The 21,579-nt window shown below is 47.0% G+C and overlaps 1 protein-coding gene across 2 annotated transcripts in view; it reads right to left on the reverse strand.

Annotated features, from left to right (window-relative positions):
• Positions 1-21,579, reverse strand: part of LOC106601520 (voltage-gated inwardly rectifying potassium channel KCNH6) — a 40,482-nt gene that overhangs the window by 7,321 nt on the left and 11,582 nt on the right. For both annotated transcript variants that reach the window (XM_045715368.2, XM_082972097.1), the window contains 3 exons: positions 1,503-1,928; positions 920-1,337; positions 545-744 (listed from right to left, as the gene is read on the reverse strand). In XM_045715368.2, the coding sequence (XP_045571324.2) occupies positions 545-744; positions 920-1,337; positions 1,503-1,928 (1,044 nt within the window). The remainder of the gene's footprint in view (positions 1-544; positions 745-919; positions 1,338-1,502; positions 1,929-21,579) is intronic.

Raw genomic sequence — 21,579 nt, forward strand, 5'->3', positions numbered from 1 at the left:
AGAGAGAGAGAGAGAGACAGAGAGAGACAGAAAGAGAGAGAGACAGAGAGAGACAGAGAGAGAGACAGAGAGAAACAGAGAGAGAGAGACAGAGAGAAAGAGAGAGACAGAGAGAGAGAGAGAGAGACAGAGAGAGAGAGACAGAGAGAGACAGAGAGAGAGCGAGTGGGGAGAGCAGTTTCAGTTGATGCTCACTATTGACAAGGGGACACATGCACACACACAGTGTCTATGTGATCAACTGTGTTCAGATTGAATTGACAGGCGTGCTCTCTGCTACGTCATGTTCCTGTGGTGTTAGAGGCCTAATGCTTTTCTCTTCTCTGCAACCAGCAGGACGCTATCTATCTACTAACACAAAGGATATGACGCACATCATTTACACTGTTAGGTCTCCCTGTCTGAGCACCTAATGGCGGCAAAACTCAGGTGGCAAGTAGGGAATATGTGTTTTTCGTGTGAATATGAACGTGTGTGTTTTTCGCGTGCATATGGATGTGTGTGTGTTTGGCTGTATATGAATGTGTGTTTGAGAGTGACTCACAGCGTTCATGTCGATGCCATTGGTATAGGACCAGGCATGTTGGAAGTATTCCTCCAGTCTCTGGCGTAGTCCCTCTGGGATCTGGTGGAAGCGGATGAACTCTTTGACACGCAGCATCTGGGTGTGGTAACGGGCCGTGCCGGAGTACAGCCTCTGGATGATAGCCGACACGTTACCAAAGATACTGGCATACATCAGAGCTACAGGAGACGACAGAGAGACATGTCAGTGACATCCACCTAAAATGATCGGTGGTACTACACTTAAAGTAATGCAGCAATGCATATGAACACTCTGGACACACAGGCACACTCGACAGGCCACGGGACGCCGACACACTGGTGACGTACTCAGACACACTGGTGACGTACTCACAGCCGATTAGCATGATGCAGATGGAGAAGATCTTCTCAGGGTTGGTGTTGGGGGAAACGTTACCGAAGCCCACGCTGGTCAAGCTGCTGAAGGTAAAGTAAAGCGCTGTGACGTATTTATCCTTGGTGGAGGGGCCGGAGGCAGGATCTGTGTCGTTGTATGGTTTACCAATCTGTTCAGCCAGGTTGTCCAGCCAGCCGATCTTCATGCCTCCGATGCGGGCCGAGTTGGTGCGCTCCGCGTTGCCGATGGCGTACCAGATACAGGCCAGCCAATGGGCGATGAGGGCAAAGGTGCACATGAGGAGGAAGAGAACAGCGGCGCCGTACTCTGAGTAGCGGTCCAGCTTCCGCGCCACACGCACCAATCGCAGTAGCCGAGCAGTCTTCAGCAAGCCAATCAGAGTGGTCGTCTGGGGCTGAGAGGAGAGAGGTTCAAAGTACAAACAAAGCAATTCATGTAAAAGAACAAGAAGATTTATGAGAGAGTCTTTGTTGAATTGGTACACTGACCAACACTGCAAAAAAAGGACCAATACTACACACAGATTCAAATGATCCACCTTCTCCTCCATCCATCTCACCTCATCAGAGCCAGAGCGGAATATGAGCAAGTCAAAGGGGATGGCTGCCACTATATCAATGAGGAACCAGCCTTTGAAGTAGTGCTGGGCGATTCGCCCCGGGTGGCTGACCACCTCGTCATTGTGATTGACATATGTGGTCCGGAAGTTGATGAGAATGTCCACGATAAACATGACGTCCACCACCAGGTCCACCACGTTGAGGGGGTTGCAGGTGTAGCCACAGGAGCGCCGGAGCTCGTCTTCCACCTCGTTGAGCAGGAAGGCAGCGGAGTAGGGGGTGAAGACAGCCGTGTAGATGACCAGCAGGAGGATGACCCAGTCCCACACCGCCTTGAAGGGACTGTAGTGGAGGATGGTCCACTTGTGGATGCGAGGCGCCTGGAGCTTGTACTCTGGCAGGACATCAGCCCCTAGGGACAGTACCTAGAAGGGAGAGGGCAGAGACGGTCAGAGAGTCCTGCTGAATCTAGATTAATCATGGGCAGTAAAAGTGAAACAGAAATGAAACAGAATATCTTCACAATGGTCCCTCACCACCCTGCTGAAAAGGCCTTGATTAGAACCACAATAATATGAGATGATAAGCCAAACAGCCTTAGCTAAATGGAAAGCTGTATAAGAAATGGGAAAGAGAGTGAGTCATGTCAGAGAATTGTGCCGAGAAACCCGAGGGACGTGGGTTCAGGGAACCAGAGCAGAAGACAGTTCAGAAGAGAGGAGCAGAACAGGACCTGATATTGTCTTTGTTGTGCCCTTTGGGGGAAGGAAGGGGAGCAACTGTGTTCTGTCTACCTACCTACTGTGTCTGACACCGCGGGCCTCCAACCCACATGTCTCTCACCTCAGCACAACTAGAACAGCAGCAGCAAAAAAACACAACAACCCTCCATTAGCTGTTCAAGCACTGTCACAAATCAATCAGAGTTAATGTGTATTCCAGAGTGACAAAGAGGGAGAAGTAGTGTGTGTGTGTGGTGTGTGTGTGTGTGTGTGTGTGTGTGTGTGTGTGTGTGTGTGTGTGATACAATGCAATGAGTGTAAATGTTCACACAAACATCCCTCAGTCTCACAGCTAACCAGTCATGTTGTCATGAAGACAATTATGTCCTGGAGTATAAACAATATCTGTCTCAAAGGACCCAACACAAACACTGTAGAAGCCAACGCACAGCTTTTCACAAGACAAATATCTACATGGTTACGGGGGTCTGATTTCTGAGTGTTCAACACAGTCAGTACAGCCAAATAGGAACCAAATCAACTATAATAACCAGTATGTAAATCATAGGTGCAAATTCAAATACAGAGAGGACCTTAGTGATTGTGTTCTCATAGTGACAGCACAGACCATAATATTACCTAAAAATGTATATTTTCCTCACACACCATCATCGAAACCACAGTATCTGAATCGACAACAATAACCCAAGAGATCACACTCACATAGACCATTTCAATCAGTCTGCCCCTAGTGCTCTTACTAACCGGTACAACGATGAGAGCCTCCATATCCAAGAGCTCCAGTTTATCCTGGTCCCGACTACAGCAGCAGCAGGAGGAGGAGGTCCCCCTCAAAGTCCCCAGCAACCCTCCCTGTCTCCCCCGGAACAGATAGGTCCTCCCCTGCTCCATCCTAGCCCGCTATGTCCAGCACAATGCTCCAGATCAGCTACTCAGTGGCCCAGTGCCTATGTGCCCAGCTCTAACAGACCACTGCTGGGGAGTGGACCCTCTCTGGCTGCCTGGCTGTCTGTACCCTTCTCCCCCACCCCACCCCACTCACTGGCCTTTAAAAAGACCCTACTGCAGCTCACCTGCCACACCATGTGACCCCCTTCACTGTCCCTCGGCCAATGGCAGAGCAGGGTAAGTGCCCTAATTTACAAGCAAATCGACAGGGATTGTTGCTAAGAGCTGGGTGATTTTGGTTCATTTTCACTAACACCTTTTGTGAGTGCTTGTGTAGGAGGGCAGTATTGGTCAAAACTGTCTGTGTGCTTGATGTAGAGGCTGTATGGATGACCAGGGTTGTTCTCTTGAAAAGTGTGTGAATTAGACCCTTTTCCTGTCCTGCTAACCATTGAAAATGTAATGAGTACTTTTGGGTGTCAGGGAAAATGTATGGAGTAAAAAGTACATCATTTTCTTTCGGAAAATAAAAGTAAAAGTAGTCAAAAATATAAATAGTAAAGTAAAGTACAGATACCCCAAGAAACTACTTAAGTAGTACTTTCAAGTATTTTTACAGCTCTGGACATAGGCAGACCATGGTGCACAATGTGCTCTCTGATATCACCCATATGGGCTCCCGAATGGTGCAGCGGTCTAGGGCCCTGCATCTCAGTGCAAGAGAAGTCACTACAGTCCCTGGTTTGATTCCAGGCTGTATCACATCCGGACTTTGAGTGGGACCTATCTGTTCCGGGGGAGACAGGGAGGGCTGCTGGGGACTTTGAGGGGGACCTCCTCCTCCTGCTGCTGCTGTGGTCGGGACCAGGATAAACTGGAGCTCCTGGATATGGAGGCTCTCATCGTTGTACCGGTTAGTAAGAGCACTAGGGGCAGACTGATTGAAATGGTCTATGTGAGTGTGATCTCTTGGGTTATTGTTGTCGATTCAGATACTGTGGTTTCGATGATGGTGTGTGAGGAAAATATACATTTTTAGGTAATATTATGGTCCTCCACAGTCAACATGTGTTGCAGGCTAGGCTGGTGTAACAGACCATAATATTACCTAAACAGTCAACATGTTCTGGCTGGTCTAGCTGGTCAACATGTTCTGCAGGCTAGACTGGTGGAACCTCCACTGGCTCATCCTACTTTGCATGTATAGTTTGCATAACTATGGTGACAGAATAATGTCCCTACTTAGCTGGATCACAAAATACAGGTACATTAAATGCGGCATGTTCAGTGCTACAAGGTTTTTTCCCTACTAAATAACCTGAGTACAAGGTGAAAGCTTCCTATGACAATTTCCATCTCTTTCCAGAACATCTGACCTCTCTCAACCCTCACAGCTTTGATTCTTAAATGGAAAAGATGTTCAGACTCAAAGTAAGAGACCAAACCTGTAAGGCTAAAGTCCCCACATACAGTCAGTCTTAGAGGTGATAAAATGACACCATCTGGTTAGCCTCCTATCGATTCCCATCCAAACTACACACTGCCCACTTACCGCTCTATGACCCAACTCTCACCCAGTCCAGGGGGTGCTGCTCCAGTAGTCAGTAAACTAATCTAATACAAGGAATAGTAGGACTGAGCTTTAATTAAATGGATAGTTCAGTTAATGCATTTCGTACACAGAATAAACAATTTGAAACAACAAACTGAAACGATTGACTGAAGACTGAGGATGTGAAAATGCACTGCAGAACCTCTCATAGCAGAGCATTTAAAGTACTGTACAGATGTAGGATCTTAATTTGAGCCAGTTCGATAGAGCAGGAAAATAATTCTGCAGCAACAGGAAATGTGAATTATTATGTGGATTATAATTAATGGCATTTCAAAGTGGAAATTATAAACTTCAGGAGTCTTTTTAAACCTCAAATACACAACACGTTTTACATTTTCTGCATTGCAGGAAAGTTCTCCTGCAACAGGGTGATCAAATGAAGATTCTACACCTACAGCACTGTTTGCTACATACCGTATGAAAGAAGACCTGACTGCTGGGGGCTACATAGGGCTCAGGACCTTAGGCCTTATTGCTATCAATGTTTGTGGCTAAATGAGGGTTGTGATTCCACGTGTCACTGTGCTCTTTCTCTGACAGATGCGCTGCTGTACCAACAATCAGGATTCTCCCCCTGAGGACTGAATTTAACATCTAACATGATGAACCTGTGGGAGCAAGCTGAGGGATGGGCAGTGTGCGTGTGTGTTACCCAGATTCACTCATCTGGGTAATTTCAGATTATTGACATCATTTCCAGTCCTGTTTCATAATGACAGCCTGAATAAGATCCATGCCGTCTGCACCACAATGTTTAACCAAAACCACTCAGGGCTTATAACAGTTAACAGTCCTTATTGGAAAACACAATGACATCTGACATAGAATACAACAAATACCTTTTTAAAGATTAAAAACAAACACTAGCTATTTGCATAAAGAACACCTAACTATGTTAATACTTCAGTAACAATCCAGTCTGAAATTAAAAACCTCTGACACTAGTTTTCCTTCATACACCAAACAAACACCACTAAGGTACTGTGAACTGTTCTCTTTAAATTAGAATAATCATTTTCAGAACAAAATGAAATTTGATTCATGCTAATCAAATGAACATTCCAAATTCCAGAGACCAACAAGTACCCTGGAGCCCACAAAACATCAACATAATTATCACCTACGAAAAAAAAGTGGGCGACAAGTGACACAAGACAAATTTTGACGACAACAAGATGACATCAGCACTAACAACATCCGTCACAGCCCCTGCCTCACTGTCAATACGGAGGATGGAGCTCGGTAGCCTGCTACGAACCACCAGATGACCATGAGGGTAAGAGGAGAGGCAGAAAAGGACAGGAGTGAGACAGGAAGAGAAAGAAAGAAGAGAATAGGGAGTGAGAGAGTAGAGTTGGAGTACTCACAGGTTGGAGTTTCTGTTTCAGGCTCATGTTGAGGAGTGTGGCTGGAAGAGAGGGCGGGAGAAAACTGAGAGAGGATAACGTTTGTAAACACCGCCCTCCCTCTCCCTCTCCCTCTCCCCCTCCCTCTCCCTCTCCCTCTCCCCCTCCCTCTCCCCCTCCCTCTCCCTCTCCCCCTCCCTCTCCCCCTCCCTCTCCCTCTCCCTCTCCCTCTCCCTCTCCATCTGCACCCGGCAGCCCAGCCCTCACAGCTGGAGCCCCGCGGCAACACTGCTGCTAGTACAGTATGAACACTGCTGCTAGTACAGTATGAACACTGCTGCTAGTACAGTATGAACACTGCTGCTAGTACAGTATGAACACTGCTGCTAGTACAGTATGCACAACACACACACACACACACACACACACACACACACACACACACACACACACACACACACACACAGACTCACACTCACATACAAACACATACATACAGTACACTCAGACACAAACTGAGACACACACATAAACACACACATGCACACAAACCTATAGCTAACACAAACAAATACAGTATACGCAGAATCATGAAGCATGTTTTAATTTAGAAAACCATAAAAAATATCCGTAGGTAACGTCTGGAGCAGTGGAGGCTGCTGAGGGGTGGACGGCTCATAACAATGGCTGGAACGGAGCGAATGGAATGGTATTCAACCATGTGTTTGATGTATTTGATACCATTCCATCAATTCCACTTCAGCCATTAGCACGAGCCCATCCTCCCCAATTAAGGTGCCCCCAACCTCCTGTTGTCTGGAGTTATTTTAGTAAGAATTGTTCTACCCTACAGACTTAGTCAGAGACAGGGGGCGCAGTAGGGGGAGATGTAGGGTCTGTCTCTCTCACTGACTGTCATTCACCATCTGTCACTCTTCTACGGACCACTGATTGTACAGTCAATCACATAATGTGCTTAATCTTACGCAGACTAATCAATACCAGCAAAGATCAATGACAGGGATAATTTCCCTCTTTTTGTAAGGCGCAAATCGAAATTCAATTATAAAAGAGGGGATTACCAAGAAGCTCAGTTGCGTAACGAGACATGACCCAGGCAAAATCCTACATGCATTCTGTACTCATAATAGATAAGGTAACTGTTATGTTGACTGCTTTTTCAGACCATTTATTTTGACCAATGGATACTTGTTTAGTAGTTAGCCACCGTAATGTGCTCTTGCAGGGATAACGATCTGTTTGACCTAAAAATTGACCATTATGTCATGGTGGAGATTTTCCTTGTTCAGAACATTCTAGCTCTTCAAACGATACAGGGATACGGTAAGAACAACATGTAGAGAGAATGGACTGGAGGTGGAGAAAAGGAGGAAGGGAAGGGGAGAACCAGAGAGATGGAGAAGAGAAGATGGAAGATAATGACTGACACCTTGTAGACACCAACAAACATAAAGTAGATAACGGAGCGCAGACATGCAGACAGCCAGACAGACAGACAGACAGACAGACAGACAGATAGACAGACAGACAGACAGACAGACAGACAGACAGACAGACAGACAGACAGACAGACAGACAGACAGACAGACAGACAGACAGACAGACAGACAGACAGACAGACGAGAAAGAGAGACCTCTGCTGCCCTCTACTTCCATTAGTACCAGAGGCCAAGGTCATCGTCAGTGTCAGGCCGCGCAGAGGGCCGCTCGATACCCCCCTGCCTCCCAACGCCTCCCCTTCCAGCATCACCAGAGCATAGGGCTGTTACGGTGACCGTATTACCGTGACACCGGCAGTCACGATTCATATGACCACAGTCAAATTCCAGGTGACTGTAGTCACGGTAACTAGGCTTCTCAAAGCTCTGATGCTGCTGATGGTCATTAGCAGCCTACCAAACCTGCTAACTGCCTGGTACTTAGCACTCTATTGTCCTTCTAATCACTCTGACATCAATGCAAATGTTATCAAAAATAAAATAAAACACTTCATGAGAGCCCATGAGCTCATGTTGAGCAACATTTCTATAGGCTATGCAATTGTGTGAGAAAACAGAGTTTTGATGGCCTCTATTAAAAAGAGGAGGATCCCATCAGCTTTCTATAGGCTAGGCCTACTATATTTATTTATCAAATTTCCTAATATTAAGCACACTGCTTCGCTTTACAACAGGAGTATAGTCGACCTGGCTGGCATGAAAAGGAACCACGGGAAAAGCGTTTTCCATTCACTATTTAAGTGCATAGATTACATGTATTTTTCCCCCTGCCCCTGTTCCGAGACAAGTGCATGATAATGGTCCATTCTAAATCAAAACAAATTTCACGCATATATTATTTAGTATATGTAAAGACAAGATTAAATCAAGAATAGTCTGATGGGTGACAATATTAGCCTATCACTTCTGAATAATATATTGTCACTTGTGAATGATGCCCAGCTTGTAAGGCAAGAAACAGTTCATGCTTTTTTTAGCGATTTTTTTCTAATCATAGTCGCACAACACATGTAGCCTAGCCCAAAGGCCTATGTGTTTTGATAAGGTTTGTATCACAACTAAAGTGGCCAAATAACTTCTTAAAATGAAGCACATTAATCCACTTTATAACCATGTAAAGCAGGGGTGGGCAAACTTTTTGGCTCGAGGGACAAATCCGGATTTTGAAATTCAACGGTGGGCCGCATTTTTTGGGGGACCAATTGTTTGTTAAAATCAATTTGTGGTGTCCTCCCGAGTGGCGCAGCGGTCTAAGGCACTGCATCACAGTGCTTGAGGCATCACTACAGACCCAGGTTCGAACCCAGGCTGTATCACAGCTGGCCGTGACTGGAAGACCCATGAGCGGCGCACAATTGGCCCAGCGTCGTCCGGGTTAGGAGAGGGTTTGGCAGGCCGAGATTTCCTTGTCCTATCGTGCTCTAGCGACTCCTGTGGCGGGCCGGGCGCATGCACGCTGACACGGTCGCCAGGTGTCCTCTGACACATTGGTGCGGCTGGCTTCCGGGTTAAAACATAAAACGTGCAATTATTGGATAACAAAATGGATGAGCTCTGATCAAGGATATCCTACCAACGGGACATAAAAAACTGTAATATCTTACATTTCACCGAGTCGTGGCTGAACGACATGGATAACATACAGCTGCTGGGGTTTTCGGTTCATCGGCAAGATAGAACAGCTGCCTCCGGTAAGGCAAGGGGTGGCAGTCACGGTCTATTTGTAAATGACAGCTGGTGCACAAAATCGAATATTAAGGAAGTCTCAAGGTTTTGCTCGGCTGAGGTAGAGTATCTCATGATAAGCTGTAGACCATACCATTTGACCTAATTTCTACCAGCATGTTAAACGTGCAACCAGAGGGGAAAAAAACTCTAGACCACCTTTACTCCACACACAGAGATGCATACAAAACTCTCCCTCGCCCTCCATTTGGCAAATCTGACCATAACTCTATCCTCCTGACTCCTGCTTACAAGCAAAAAATAAAGCGGGAAGTACCAGTGACTCACTCAATACGGAAGTGGTCAGAGGACGCCAATGCTAATAAGAAATCTCTCTATGCCCTCCAATGAACCATCAAACAGACAAAGCGTCAATACAGGACTAAAATGGAATCATACTATACCGGCTCCGACGCTCGTCGGATGTGGCAGGGCTTGCAAACTATTACGGACTACAAAGGGAAGCACAGCCGCGATTGTTTGTGTGCTGCTACTGTGCACGCTTGTGTCTGACGTGTTTTCGGTCGTGGGTGTTCTCCGGACTGTTTCAGTCCCCAGTGTTTGGGGCATTTGTTTTGTGTGCGCCCTGTATTTTCGTGGGGTGGCTTATGTTTGCCGTGTGTGCAAATAAAGCACTACCCTGTACTCTCTGCTTCCTGCGCCTGACTTCGCACCCACTACACCCAGAGCCTTACAGAATCCCACTCCCTCTGAATGGAGTCAGCAGGAGCAGCTGCCACCCCCCTTCCCTCGATGGAGGAACGTGTCCTCCATCATACCACCGTTCTCCATCGGATAGGATCGGCGATGGATCCGATGATGGAGAGAATGGACCGATGGGAGAGGAGTGGTCTCCTCTCTCCACCTCCGGTTCCTCCGACGAGTCCACCTCCTCCTCCCCCTGCATCCGGCTCCGGCGCGCTTCGTCTTGCGCTCCCGAGGGAGTGCGATGGAGCGGCAGCTGGGTGCCAGGGGTTCCTGCTCCAGCTCGAGCTGTACCTAGCTACCATGAGATCTACTCCCTCGGGGGAGGAGAGTGTGAGTGTCCTCGTCTCCTGCCTGACGGGTCGAGCTCTGGAGTGGGCCAACGCGGTCTGGAATGGCCCAGACTCGGCGAGGGATCATTATCCAGAGTTGGGGTGTGCGACTATTCCATCTTAGGCAGGAGACGAGGAGCGCGCAGGACTTCGCGTTGGAGTTAAATGTAAATGACTTAAATGTAAATGTTAAATGAGTTCCGGACCTTGGCCGCTGGGGCTGGGTGGAACGACAGGGCCCTGATAGACCATTACCGGTGTAGTCTCCGGGAGGACATCCGCAGGGAGCTAGCGTGTCGGGACACCACTCTCTCCCTCAACGAACATGTCTCTCTGCTGGCTGCCCGCGGGCGTTCGGAAAGGGTCCTGTCTGTTCCACCTCCTAGCACTCCTGCCCCTATTCCTATGGAATTAGGGGGGACCGTGCCGAGGTGTACCGGAGGAGGAGGCTCCTCCTGCACCAGCTGTGGTCGGAGAGGACACACGGCTGACCGGTGCTGGAGGAGCCAGTTTGGGAGTCGAGAGGGCAGGCAGAACACTTCTCGGTTACCCCAGGTGAGTCAGCACCAAACTCACCCAGAACCCCCTGTTGGTAACATGTTTGTATTTATTTGTTTTCGTGACTTTTCTCCCTCTTCCCAGCATAAGGCGCTAGTCGATTCAGGCGCAGCTGGGAACTTTATGGATCGCGGACTCGCCATCAAGCTGGGAATTCCGCTAGTGCCGATAGATCCCCCTTCCCAGTGCACTCCTTAGATAGCCAGCCATTAGGGTCAGGGTTGGTCAGGGAGACCACGGTTCCACTGGACATGGTAACGCAGGGGAATCATAAGGAACAGATTAGTCTCTTCCTTATCGATTTGCCTGCGTTTCCGGTGGTGCTGGGGGTTCCCTGGCTGGCTAGTCACAATCCCAGGATTTCGTGGAGACAGGGGGTTCTCCAGGGGTGGTCAGAGGAGTGTTCAGGGAGGTGTATGGGAGTTTCCATCGGTGCCACGTCGGTGGAGAGTCCAGACCAGGTTTCCACTGTGCGCATTCCCCCTGAATATGCCGATTTGGCTATCGCTTTCTGTAAGAAGAGGGCGACTAAATTACCACCTCATCGACAGTGCGATAAATCTCCAGGTAAACGCTGCGCTTCCCAAGAATCACGTGTACCCATTGTCACAGGAGGAGACGTTGGCTATGGAGACATATGTCACGGAATCTCTGGGACAGGGGTACATTCGGCCCTCCATTTCACCCGTCTCCTCTAGTTTCTTTTTTGTGAAAAAAAGGAGGGAGGTCTGCGTCCGTTCATTGATTATAGAGGCCTAAATGCCATCACGGTGGGGTTTAGTTACCCGCTACCTCTCATCGCTACGGCGGTGGAATCACTTCACGGAGCAAGCTTTTCACAAAACTGGACCTCAGGAGCGCGTATAATCTGGTGCGTATTCGGGATGGAGACGAGTGGAAAACCACGTTTAGTACCACATCGGGTCATTATGAGTACCTCGTCATGCCGTATGGGTTAAAGAATGCTCCAGCCGTCTTTCAATCCTTTGTAGACGAGATTCTCAGGGACCTGCACATGCAGGGCGTGGTTGTCTATATCGATGATATTCTGATATATTCCGCCACCCGCGCCGCGCATGTGTCTCTGGTGCGCAAGGTGCTTGGTAGACTGCTGGAGCATGACCTATACGTCAAGGCTGAGAAGTGTGTGTTCTCCAAACGAGCCGTCTCCTTCCTGGGTTATCGCATTTCCACCTCGGGGGTGGTGATGGAGTGTGACCGCGTTAAGGCCGTGCGTAATTGGCCGACTCCAACCATGGTGAAGGAAGTGCAGTGGTTCTTAGGGTTTGCCAATTACTACCGGAGGTTTATCCGGGGTTTTGGCCAGGTAGCGGCCCCCATTACTTCACTGCTGAAGGGGGGGCCGGTGCGTTTGCGGTGGTCGACAGAGGCTGACAGAGCCTTCAATAGGTTGAAGGCGCTGTTCACCGATGCGCCCGTGTTGGCGCACCCGGACTCCTCTCTAGCATTCATAGTGGAGGTGGACGCGTCCAAGGCTGGGGTGGGTGCCGTGCTATCACAGCGCTCAGGTACGCCACTGAAACTCCGCCCCTGCGCTTTCTTTTCAAAGAAGCTCGGTCCGGCGGAGCATAATTATGATGTGGGGGACCGGGAGTTGTTAGTGGTGGTAAAGGCCCTGAAGGTGTGGAGACACTGGCTTGAGGGGGCTAGGCACCTTTTGCTCATCTGGACCGACCACCAGAATCTGAAGTATATCCGGGCAGCTAGGAGACTGAATCCGCATCAAGCAAGGTGGGCCATGTTCTTCACCCGATTCAGGTTCACCATTTCTTATAGACCAGGCTCCCTGAATACGAAGGCCGACGCGCTGTCCCGTCTCTATGACACGGAGGACCGGCCCATCGATCCTACTCCCATCATTCCAGCCTCTAGGCTGGTGGCACCGGTGGTATGGGAGGTGGACTCGGACATCGAGCGGGCGTTACGGGTGGAACCTGCGCCTCCACAGTGTCCCACGGGTCGCAAGTACGTGCTGCTTGGTGTTCGTGATCAATTGATTTGGTGGGCTCACAATACCCTCTTCGGGTCATCCTGGTGTGGCGAGGACAGTGCGGGGTCTCAGGGGGAAGTACTGGTGGCCCACCTTGGCTAAGGACGTTAGGTTCTACGTCTCTTTCTGTTCGGTATGCGCCCAGAGTAAGGCTCCTAGGCACCTTCCTAGGCCATGGTCTCACCTGTCAGTGGACTTCCTGACCGATCTCCCCCCGTCTCAGGGGAACACTACTGTCCTGGTTGTTGTGGATCGGTTTTCTAAGTCCTGCCGTCTTCTCCCGTTGCCCGGTCTCCCTACGGCCCTACAGACTGCTGAGGCGCTATTTACCCACGTCTTCCGGCACTACGGGGTGCCGGAGGACATCGTCTCAGATCGAGGTCCCCAGTTCACGTCCAGGTTATGGAGGGCGTTTATGGAGCATCTGGGGGTCTCGGTCAGCTTGACCTCTGGTTATCAGCCCGAGAGTAATGGGCAGGCGGAGAGAGTGAACCAGGAGGTGGGTAGGTTTCTGCGGTCGTATTGCCAGGACCGGCCAGGGGAGTGGTCTAGGTACATCCCATGGGCGGAGTTGGCCCAGAACTCACTCCGTCACTCCTCTACGAACCTATCACCATTTCAGTGTGTCTTGGGCTACCAGCCGGTCATGGCACCATGGCACCAGAGTCAGACCGAGGCTCCTGCGGTGGAGGAGTGGGTGCAGCGCTCCAAGGAGACCTGGAGAGCCGTCCAGGAATCCCTCAAGCAAGCCAGTGGACGGCAGAAGAGAAGTGCTGACCGCCACCGCAGTGAGGCCCCCGTGTTCGTATCGGGGGACAGGGTCTGGCTCTCGACCCGAAACCTACCCCTCCATCGGGGGGTCCCCGGCGTACACTATACGGGCCATTCTGGACTCGAGACACCGGGTGAGGGGCCTGCAGTACCTCGTGGACTGGGAGGGGTACGGCCCGGAGGAGAGGTGCTGGGTACCGGTGGGGGACATCTTGGACCCGTCACTGTTGAGGGATTTCCATCGCCTCCACCCGGATCACCCTGCGCCTCGCCCTCCAGGTTGCCCTCTGCGTGCTGTGGGAGCCACGCGTCGGGGGGGGGGGGGGTACTGTCACGACTCCTACCGAAGGTGGCTCCCCTTCCTGCTCGGGTGGTGCTCGGCGGTCGTCGTCACCGGCCTACTAGCTGCCACTGATTCCCTTTTTCCCCTTTCTGTTTATTGGTTTCACCTGTTTTGTGTTAGGCTGATTAGTCAGGTTATTTTAGCCAGTAGGCCCGCCTGCTCTGTGTGCGGGATTGTTTGTGTGTTGCTACTGTGCACGCTTGTGTCTGACGTGTTTTCGGTCGTGGGTGTTCTCCGGACTGTTTCAGTCCCCAGTGTTTGGGGCATTTGTTTTGTGTGAGCCCTGTATTTTCGTGGGGTGGCTTATGTTCGCCGTGTGTGCAAATGAAGCACTACCCTGTACTCTCTGCTTCCTGCGCCTGACTTCACACCCACTACACCCAGAGCCGTACAATCAAGTGCTTGTCAAATTATGAATGAGACTGGATAAGTGTGTAGCCTGCACAAGAAACAAATTAGAGCTCATGCCTTTCATGTGACTTTTTTCAAATCATCATTTGAGTCCCATCATGCAGCCTGAGAATGTATTAAAAATCAAAACATTTGCCCAACATTTGATTCACCACTAAAGTTGCATAAATATCTCCAAATTAAGCATACAGGAGGACCAAATTCTTTGTTAACCACTCAACACAGAATAGCCACATGTAAGCACTCCCTCAAATAGTTTAGAGAAAATATCCTTTCCATTTAATTAAGCTATGTTCAATTGTATTCTTCATACTATAAAATAATAAAATATAATGCCACAGAATTTTAAGCAAATCTTGTCTGCTAACTAGTGTAGCCCAAGCTGCCGCGGTCATCCCACTCTTCAAAGGGGGTGACACTCTAGACGCAGACTGCTACAGACTATATCTAAGGTCTTCGAAAGCCAAGTTAACAAACTGATTACCGACCATTTCGAATCCCACCGTACCTTCTCCACTATGCAATCTGGTTTCAGAGCTGGTCATGGGTACACCTCAGCCACGCTCAAGGTCCTAAATAACATCATAACCGCCAACGATAAGAGACATTACTGTGCAGCCGTATTCATTGACCTGGCCAAGGCTTTCGACTCTGTCAATCACCACATTCTTATTGGCAGACTTGACAAGCCTTGGTTTCTCAAATGATTGCCTCGCCTGGTTTACCAACTACTTCTCTGATAGAGTTCAGTGTGTCAAATCGGAGGGCCTGTTGTCCGGACCTCTAGCAGTCTCTATGGGGGGTGCCACAGGGTTCAATTCTCGGGCCGACTCTCTTCTCTGTATACATCAATGATGTTGCTCTTGCTGCTGGTGATTCTCTGATCCACCTCTACGCAGACAACACCATTCTGTATACTACTGGCCCCTCTTTGGACACTGTGTTAACTAACCTCCAGACGAGCTTCAATGCCATACAACTCTCCTTCCGTGGCCTCCAACTGCTCTCAAACGCAAGTAAAACTAAATGCATGCTATTCAATCGATCACTGCCCGCACCTGCTCGCCCGTCCAGCATCACTACTCTGGATGGCTCTGACTTAGAATACGTGGACAACTACAAATACCTTCTCCTTCCAGACTCACATTAACTCCCTTATCGTACCTCATTTGCACTTACTGTATATAGACTTTTTGTTTTCTTTTGTTCTACTGTATTATTGACTGTATGTTTTGTTTATTCCATGTGTAACTCTGTGTTGTTGTATGTGTCGAATTGCTATGCTTTATCTTGGCCAGGTCGCTGCTGCAAATGAGAACTTGTTCTCAACTAGCCTACCTGGTTAAATAAAGGTGAAATAAAATAAAATAAAATAAAATAAACAGCCATATGGCATTGCCATATCAGGGCCTAACATAAGGACAACTCAGAGTATGCTATTCTGTTCTTCTGAAATAGACTACATTTTCTTCATATCATGTTTCTTTAGACCTGTTTAAAAAAAAAGTATTTATTGTGATGGTGTAGGCTATATTACATGGATTTATTAGACTTTTTTAAATGGAGATGTTCCAAAGGTCTGCATCAGTGGCTTGTAGGCTACAGTATGCATGGAAGCCAGGAGATGCTAAACGTCTTTATGTTAATTAACGGTCAATTACTGTGAGACCGGCAGTTATTTGCATGACTGCCACCGCCCAACCAGAGCAACATGTTTCATAACCACCCACCTTGACCCCTTCCACCCCTGCAAGCAACACACACAGACACATGATAGCAGAACAGCTGGAATACTCACATACACAGTCACGGATGAAAGTGGGAAATAATCGTGGGAACGGGAAGTAGAGGGATTGAGTATGAACTGCACGTCTTATCAATAGGGCTCAAGCCCCATACTGTATATCGTGCTCTGATATGATGAAATATAAATATATGTATATACAGTCATGGCCAAAAGTTTTGAGAATGACACAAATATTCATTTCCACAAAGTTTGCTGCCTCAGTGTCTTTAGATATTTTTGTCAGATGTTACTATGGAATACTGAAGTATAATTACAAGCATTTCATAAGTGTCAAAGGCTTTTATTGACAATTACATGAAGTTGATGAGTCCCAGAAATGAGTCAATATTTGCAGTGTTGACCCTTTTTTTCAAGACCTCTGCAATCTGCCCTGGCATGCTGTCAATTAACTTCTGGGCCACATCCTGACTGATGGCAGCCCATTCTTGCATAATCAATGCTTGGAGTTTGTCAGAATTTGTGGGTTTTTGTTTGTCCACCCGCCTCTTGAGGCTTGACCACAAGTTCTCAATGGGATTAAATTCTGGGGGAGTTTCCTGGCCATGGACCCAAAATATAGATGTTTTGTTTCCCGAGCCACTTAGTTATCACTTTTGCCTTATGGCAAGGTGCTCCATCATGCTGGAAAAGGCATTGTTCGTCACCAAACTGTTCCTGGATGGTTGGGAGAAGTTGCTCTCGGAGGATGTGTTTGTACCATTCTTTATTCATGGTTGTGTTCTCACTCAAAATTGTGAGTGAGCCCACTCCCTTGGCTGAGAAGCAACCCCACACATGAATGGTCTCAGGATGCTTTACTGTTGGCATGACACAGGACTGATGGTAGCGCTCACCTTGTCTTCACCGGACAAGCTTTTTTCCGGATTCCCCAAACAATCGGAAAGGGGATATATCAGAGAAAATGACTTTACCCCAGTCCTCAGCAGTCCAATCCCTGTACCTTTTGCATAATATCAGTCTGTCCCTGATGTTTTTCCTGGAGAGAAGTGGCTTCTTTGCTGCCCTTCTTGACACCAGGCCATCCTCCAAAAATCTTCACCTCACTGTGCGTGCAGATGTACTCACACCTGCCTGCTGCCATTCCTGAGCAAGCTCTGTACTGGTGGTGCCCCGATCCCGCAGCTGAATCAACTTTAGGAGACGGTCCTGGCGCTTGCTGGACTGTCTTGGGCGCCGTGAAGCCTTCTTCACAACAATTGAACCGATTTGTTGAACTCTTTTTTGGTTACTACATGATTTCATATGTGTTATTTCATAGTTTTGATGTCTTCACTATTATTCTACAACGTAGAAAATAGTAAAAATAAAGAAAAACCTTGGAATGAGTAGTGGTGTCTAAACTGGTGCTGGTCTAAACTGGTGCTGTATATATATTTTTTCATCATGTCAGAGCAAGATATATATATATATATATATATATATATTGTTTCTATACTGAACAAAAATATAAACCAACATGCAACAATTTCAAAGATTTTACTGAGTTACAGTTCATATGAGGAAATCAGTGAATTTAAATAAATTCATTTGGCCCTAATCTATGGATTTCAGATAACTGGAAATACAGATACGCAACTGTTGGTTACAGATACCTTTAAAAAAAAATGGGGCTCACAATGGGCTTCAGGATCTCATCACGGTATTTTTGGTAATTCAAATTGTCATTGATAAAACGCAATTGTGTTTGTTATCCATAGCTTATGACTGCCCATACCATAACACGACTGCCACTATGGGGCACTCTGTTCACAACATTGACATCAGCAAACTGCTCACCCCCACAACACCGAACACATGGTATGGTCTGTGCTTGTGAGGACGGTTGGATGTATTGCCAAATTCTCTAAAACGACGTTGGAGGCGGCTTATGGTAGAGAAATGAACATTAAATTCTCTGGCAACAGCTCTGGTGGACATTCCTGCAGTCAGCATGCCAATTACACGCTCCCTCAACATTTTTGACATCTGTGGCATTGTGTTGTGTGACAAAACTGCACATTTTAGAGTGGCCTTTTATTGTCCCCAGCACAAGGTGTGTAATGTTCATGCTATTCAATCACCTTCTTGATATGCCGCACCTGTCAGGTAGATGGGTCATATTTGAACAGGAGAAATGCTCACTATCAGGGATGTAAACAAATATGTGCATAACATTTTAGAGAAATAAGCTTTTTGTGGGTATGGAACATTTCTGGGATCTTTTATTTCAGCTCATGAAACATGGGACCAACACATTACATGTTGCGTTTATATTTTTGTTTTGTGTACATTATCTCTACAACACTTACTTTTTAGAAAGAAATTGTTGAAATCGTCAAATATCAGTTGGAAAGGTACAAGGTTGGGGTAAATTCCATTTCCAATTCCAGTCAATTTAGGAATTCACTGAAATTCCAATTCTCTTCAATGCTTTTCAATGAGGACAATTTAGAATTGAAACGTGGTTTACTTTCTGAATTGACTGGAATTGGAATGGATTTGACCCAACCCTGGGAAGGCAACATAATTAGCCTGGAGAAATCCAGTCTGTTTGTGCTAACATTTCACTCCTTGCCACTCCATGTCATGCCAAACATGATGATTTCTCCAGGCAAATTATCTTCTAGATGTGTGAACTTGTTGGTTAGGGTGATTAAAAAACAAACACCACAGCTCACAAAATTTGAGAGTACATGTGTGAGGTATTTATAGTGATCAGCAGCTGAGGACTCTACCAGGAGCAGGTTTGGAGGAAGTGGAGAGGGGAGCATCTATTGGCCGGATCGATTTTTCCATTGGTAGGAACTAGGGGCACGCCAAATTGCCTCCCATGTGCACCCAGCGAGCAAGGCAGGGGGCATTGACACGGCAACCTAAAGAGCTCACCTCTCACTCAGAGCAATGCTAACATTAGCAGCAAGTCAAACTGCCCATTCACAATCAATCAAGTAAATTCTGATGATATGCCTGTTATAACACTCAAATGTACTGTCATAAGACATGTATGTTCACTTAACAGACACACATCTAGTAATACCACAAAAATCCCTAATATTGAGTCACATTGCTCCACTTGTAGTGGACAAGTGAAGTCAGGGCAGCCAGGGTTAGCGTGTGGGTTCATCTGGCTGGTGGCCACTCTGACTGTCCCACCACAGACATGTGGGTCAGTGTGCTACGCAGTGGTGTTGTGGGGCCATCTCACTGCGTTAGTGTTTCCATGGCATTACAGGTTATGACAATGTACTCAAACTTAGTGTGATGACATGTGGGTGTGAGAAGTTCTTCTGCTGGCACAGATGTCACACTATGGAAGGTGGGATCTTTCTTTCACACATACAAACTGTCTTTTCCCCATTCTCCCTCTTTCATATACATGCAGAGAGACAAGAACATATAGTACAGTAGTGATGCTAAACAACATCTCCATACATGTAGCCAATAAAATGTTCATACAGGAGATAATATCCTCTTACACACTACATGACGAAAAGTGTGTGGACACCTGCTCGTCGAACATCTCATTCCAAAATCATGGGCATTAATATGGAGTTGGTCCCCCCTTTGCTGCCTAAACTGCCTCCACTATTCTGGGAAGACTTTCCACTAGATGTTGGAACATTGCTGCGGGGACTTGCTTCCATTCAGCCACAAGAGCAATAGGGAGGTCGGGCACTGATGTTGGGCGATTAGGCCTGGCTCGCAGTCGCCGTTTCAATTCATCCCAAAGGTGTTCGATGGGGTTGCATTGGGGCAGGTAGCGTTCTCCTGGCATCCACCAAATCCAGATTTGTCCATCTGACTGATAGATAGTGAAGTGTGATGCATCACTCCAGAGAACGCGTTTCCACTGCTCCAGAGTCCAATGGCGCCGAGCTTTACGCCACTCCAGCCGACGCTTGGCACTGTGCATGCTGATCTGGCCAGTACAGTACTGTAATACTGTAATATATGCCATTTATGTTGCAGATGCTTTTATCCTAAGTGGCAACAGTGAATCTTTATATTTTCGTAAGTGACCCCAGTGGAAATTGAACCCACAACTCTAGTCTTGCTAGTGCCATGCTCTTATGAACTGAGCCACATACAGGACCACTACAATACATAAGTACAATACAATACTGTAAAATACAATACATATTACAGTACAGGTGGAAGATATATGATTGTCATCCCCATGAGCGTACCACCCTCCTTCAGGCCATGAATGAGTCATGTAATGACATCAATCCAGGCTGTATCAGGCTTGGATTCTCCATGCCAAAAGGTTTTTCCCCAGGTGCATGAACAATGAGGACATTTACTGCGATGTCGATGTGAACCAATGGCCAAATGCTCAAGACAGGCTTGATGCAAACTAATTATTGCTAAATGTTATGTTTCTTTCATTTGATTACATTACACCTATGTTGGAATTATATCTGAACAATACAGATATTTTTTTCATCAATTGTGAAAGATCACACATGGGATAGAAATTATCGATATTTGATGTTCAGTCAATTTCAATAGATAGTGCAAGTGTATTGTCTAATGTGAAAACAGTACTGTAGCATATTATATTCAAAGGGCATTTTGAAACATGTACCTATTGGATTAACTAGCTGTTAAAATAACTACATTGATAAGATATTAATATGTTGTGTTTTGATGATTAAATAAATTGTCACGCCCTGGCCATAGAGAGGTTTTTGTTCTCTATTTTGGTTAGGCCAGGGTGTGACTAGGGTGGCATTCTATGTTCCGTTTTCTATGTTTTGTGTATTTCTGTGTTTTGGCCGGGTATGGCTCTCAATCAGGGACAGCTGTCTATCGTTGTCTCTGATTGGGAGCCATACTTAGGTAGCCTTTTCCCACAGGGTTTTGTGGGTAGTTGTTTTCTGTCTTGTGTTTTTCACCTGACAGAGCTGTTGCGTTTTGTTCCACTTTGTTTTTGATTCAGTGTTCAGTTTTAATAAATACCATCATGAACACCTACCACGCTTCACCTTGGTCCTCTCCTTGCAACAACCGTTACATAAATGTTCACATGGTATTTCACAGTACATTTATATTTTGGATGAATGGCTGTGTGGTGAAAGATGCATTCAAACTAAATAAATGCACAATAAAACGTTTTATGACACTTGCCGTGTTACAAGTGTTACCAGTTTGGAGTTTTGTATTAAGAAAATTCACCACATACTTTTGAAAATAGCACCAAAGTGACTGAAAATGTTTTAATTTTATATATATCGTTCCTGTTTGTGTGTGTGTGTGTGTGTGTGTGTGTGTGTGTGTGTGTGTGTGTGTGTGTGTGTGTGTGTGTGTGTGTGTGTGTGT

Source organism: Salmo salar, chromosome 03 (assembly GCF_965601325.2).
Source record: "Salmo salar chromosome 03, fSalSal1, whole genome shotgun sequence".
Classification (NCBI taxonomy): domain Eukaryota; kingdom Metazoa; phylum Chordata; class Actinopteri; order Salmoniformes; family Salmonidae; genus Salmo; species Salmo salar.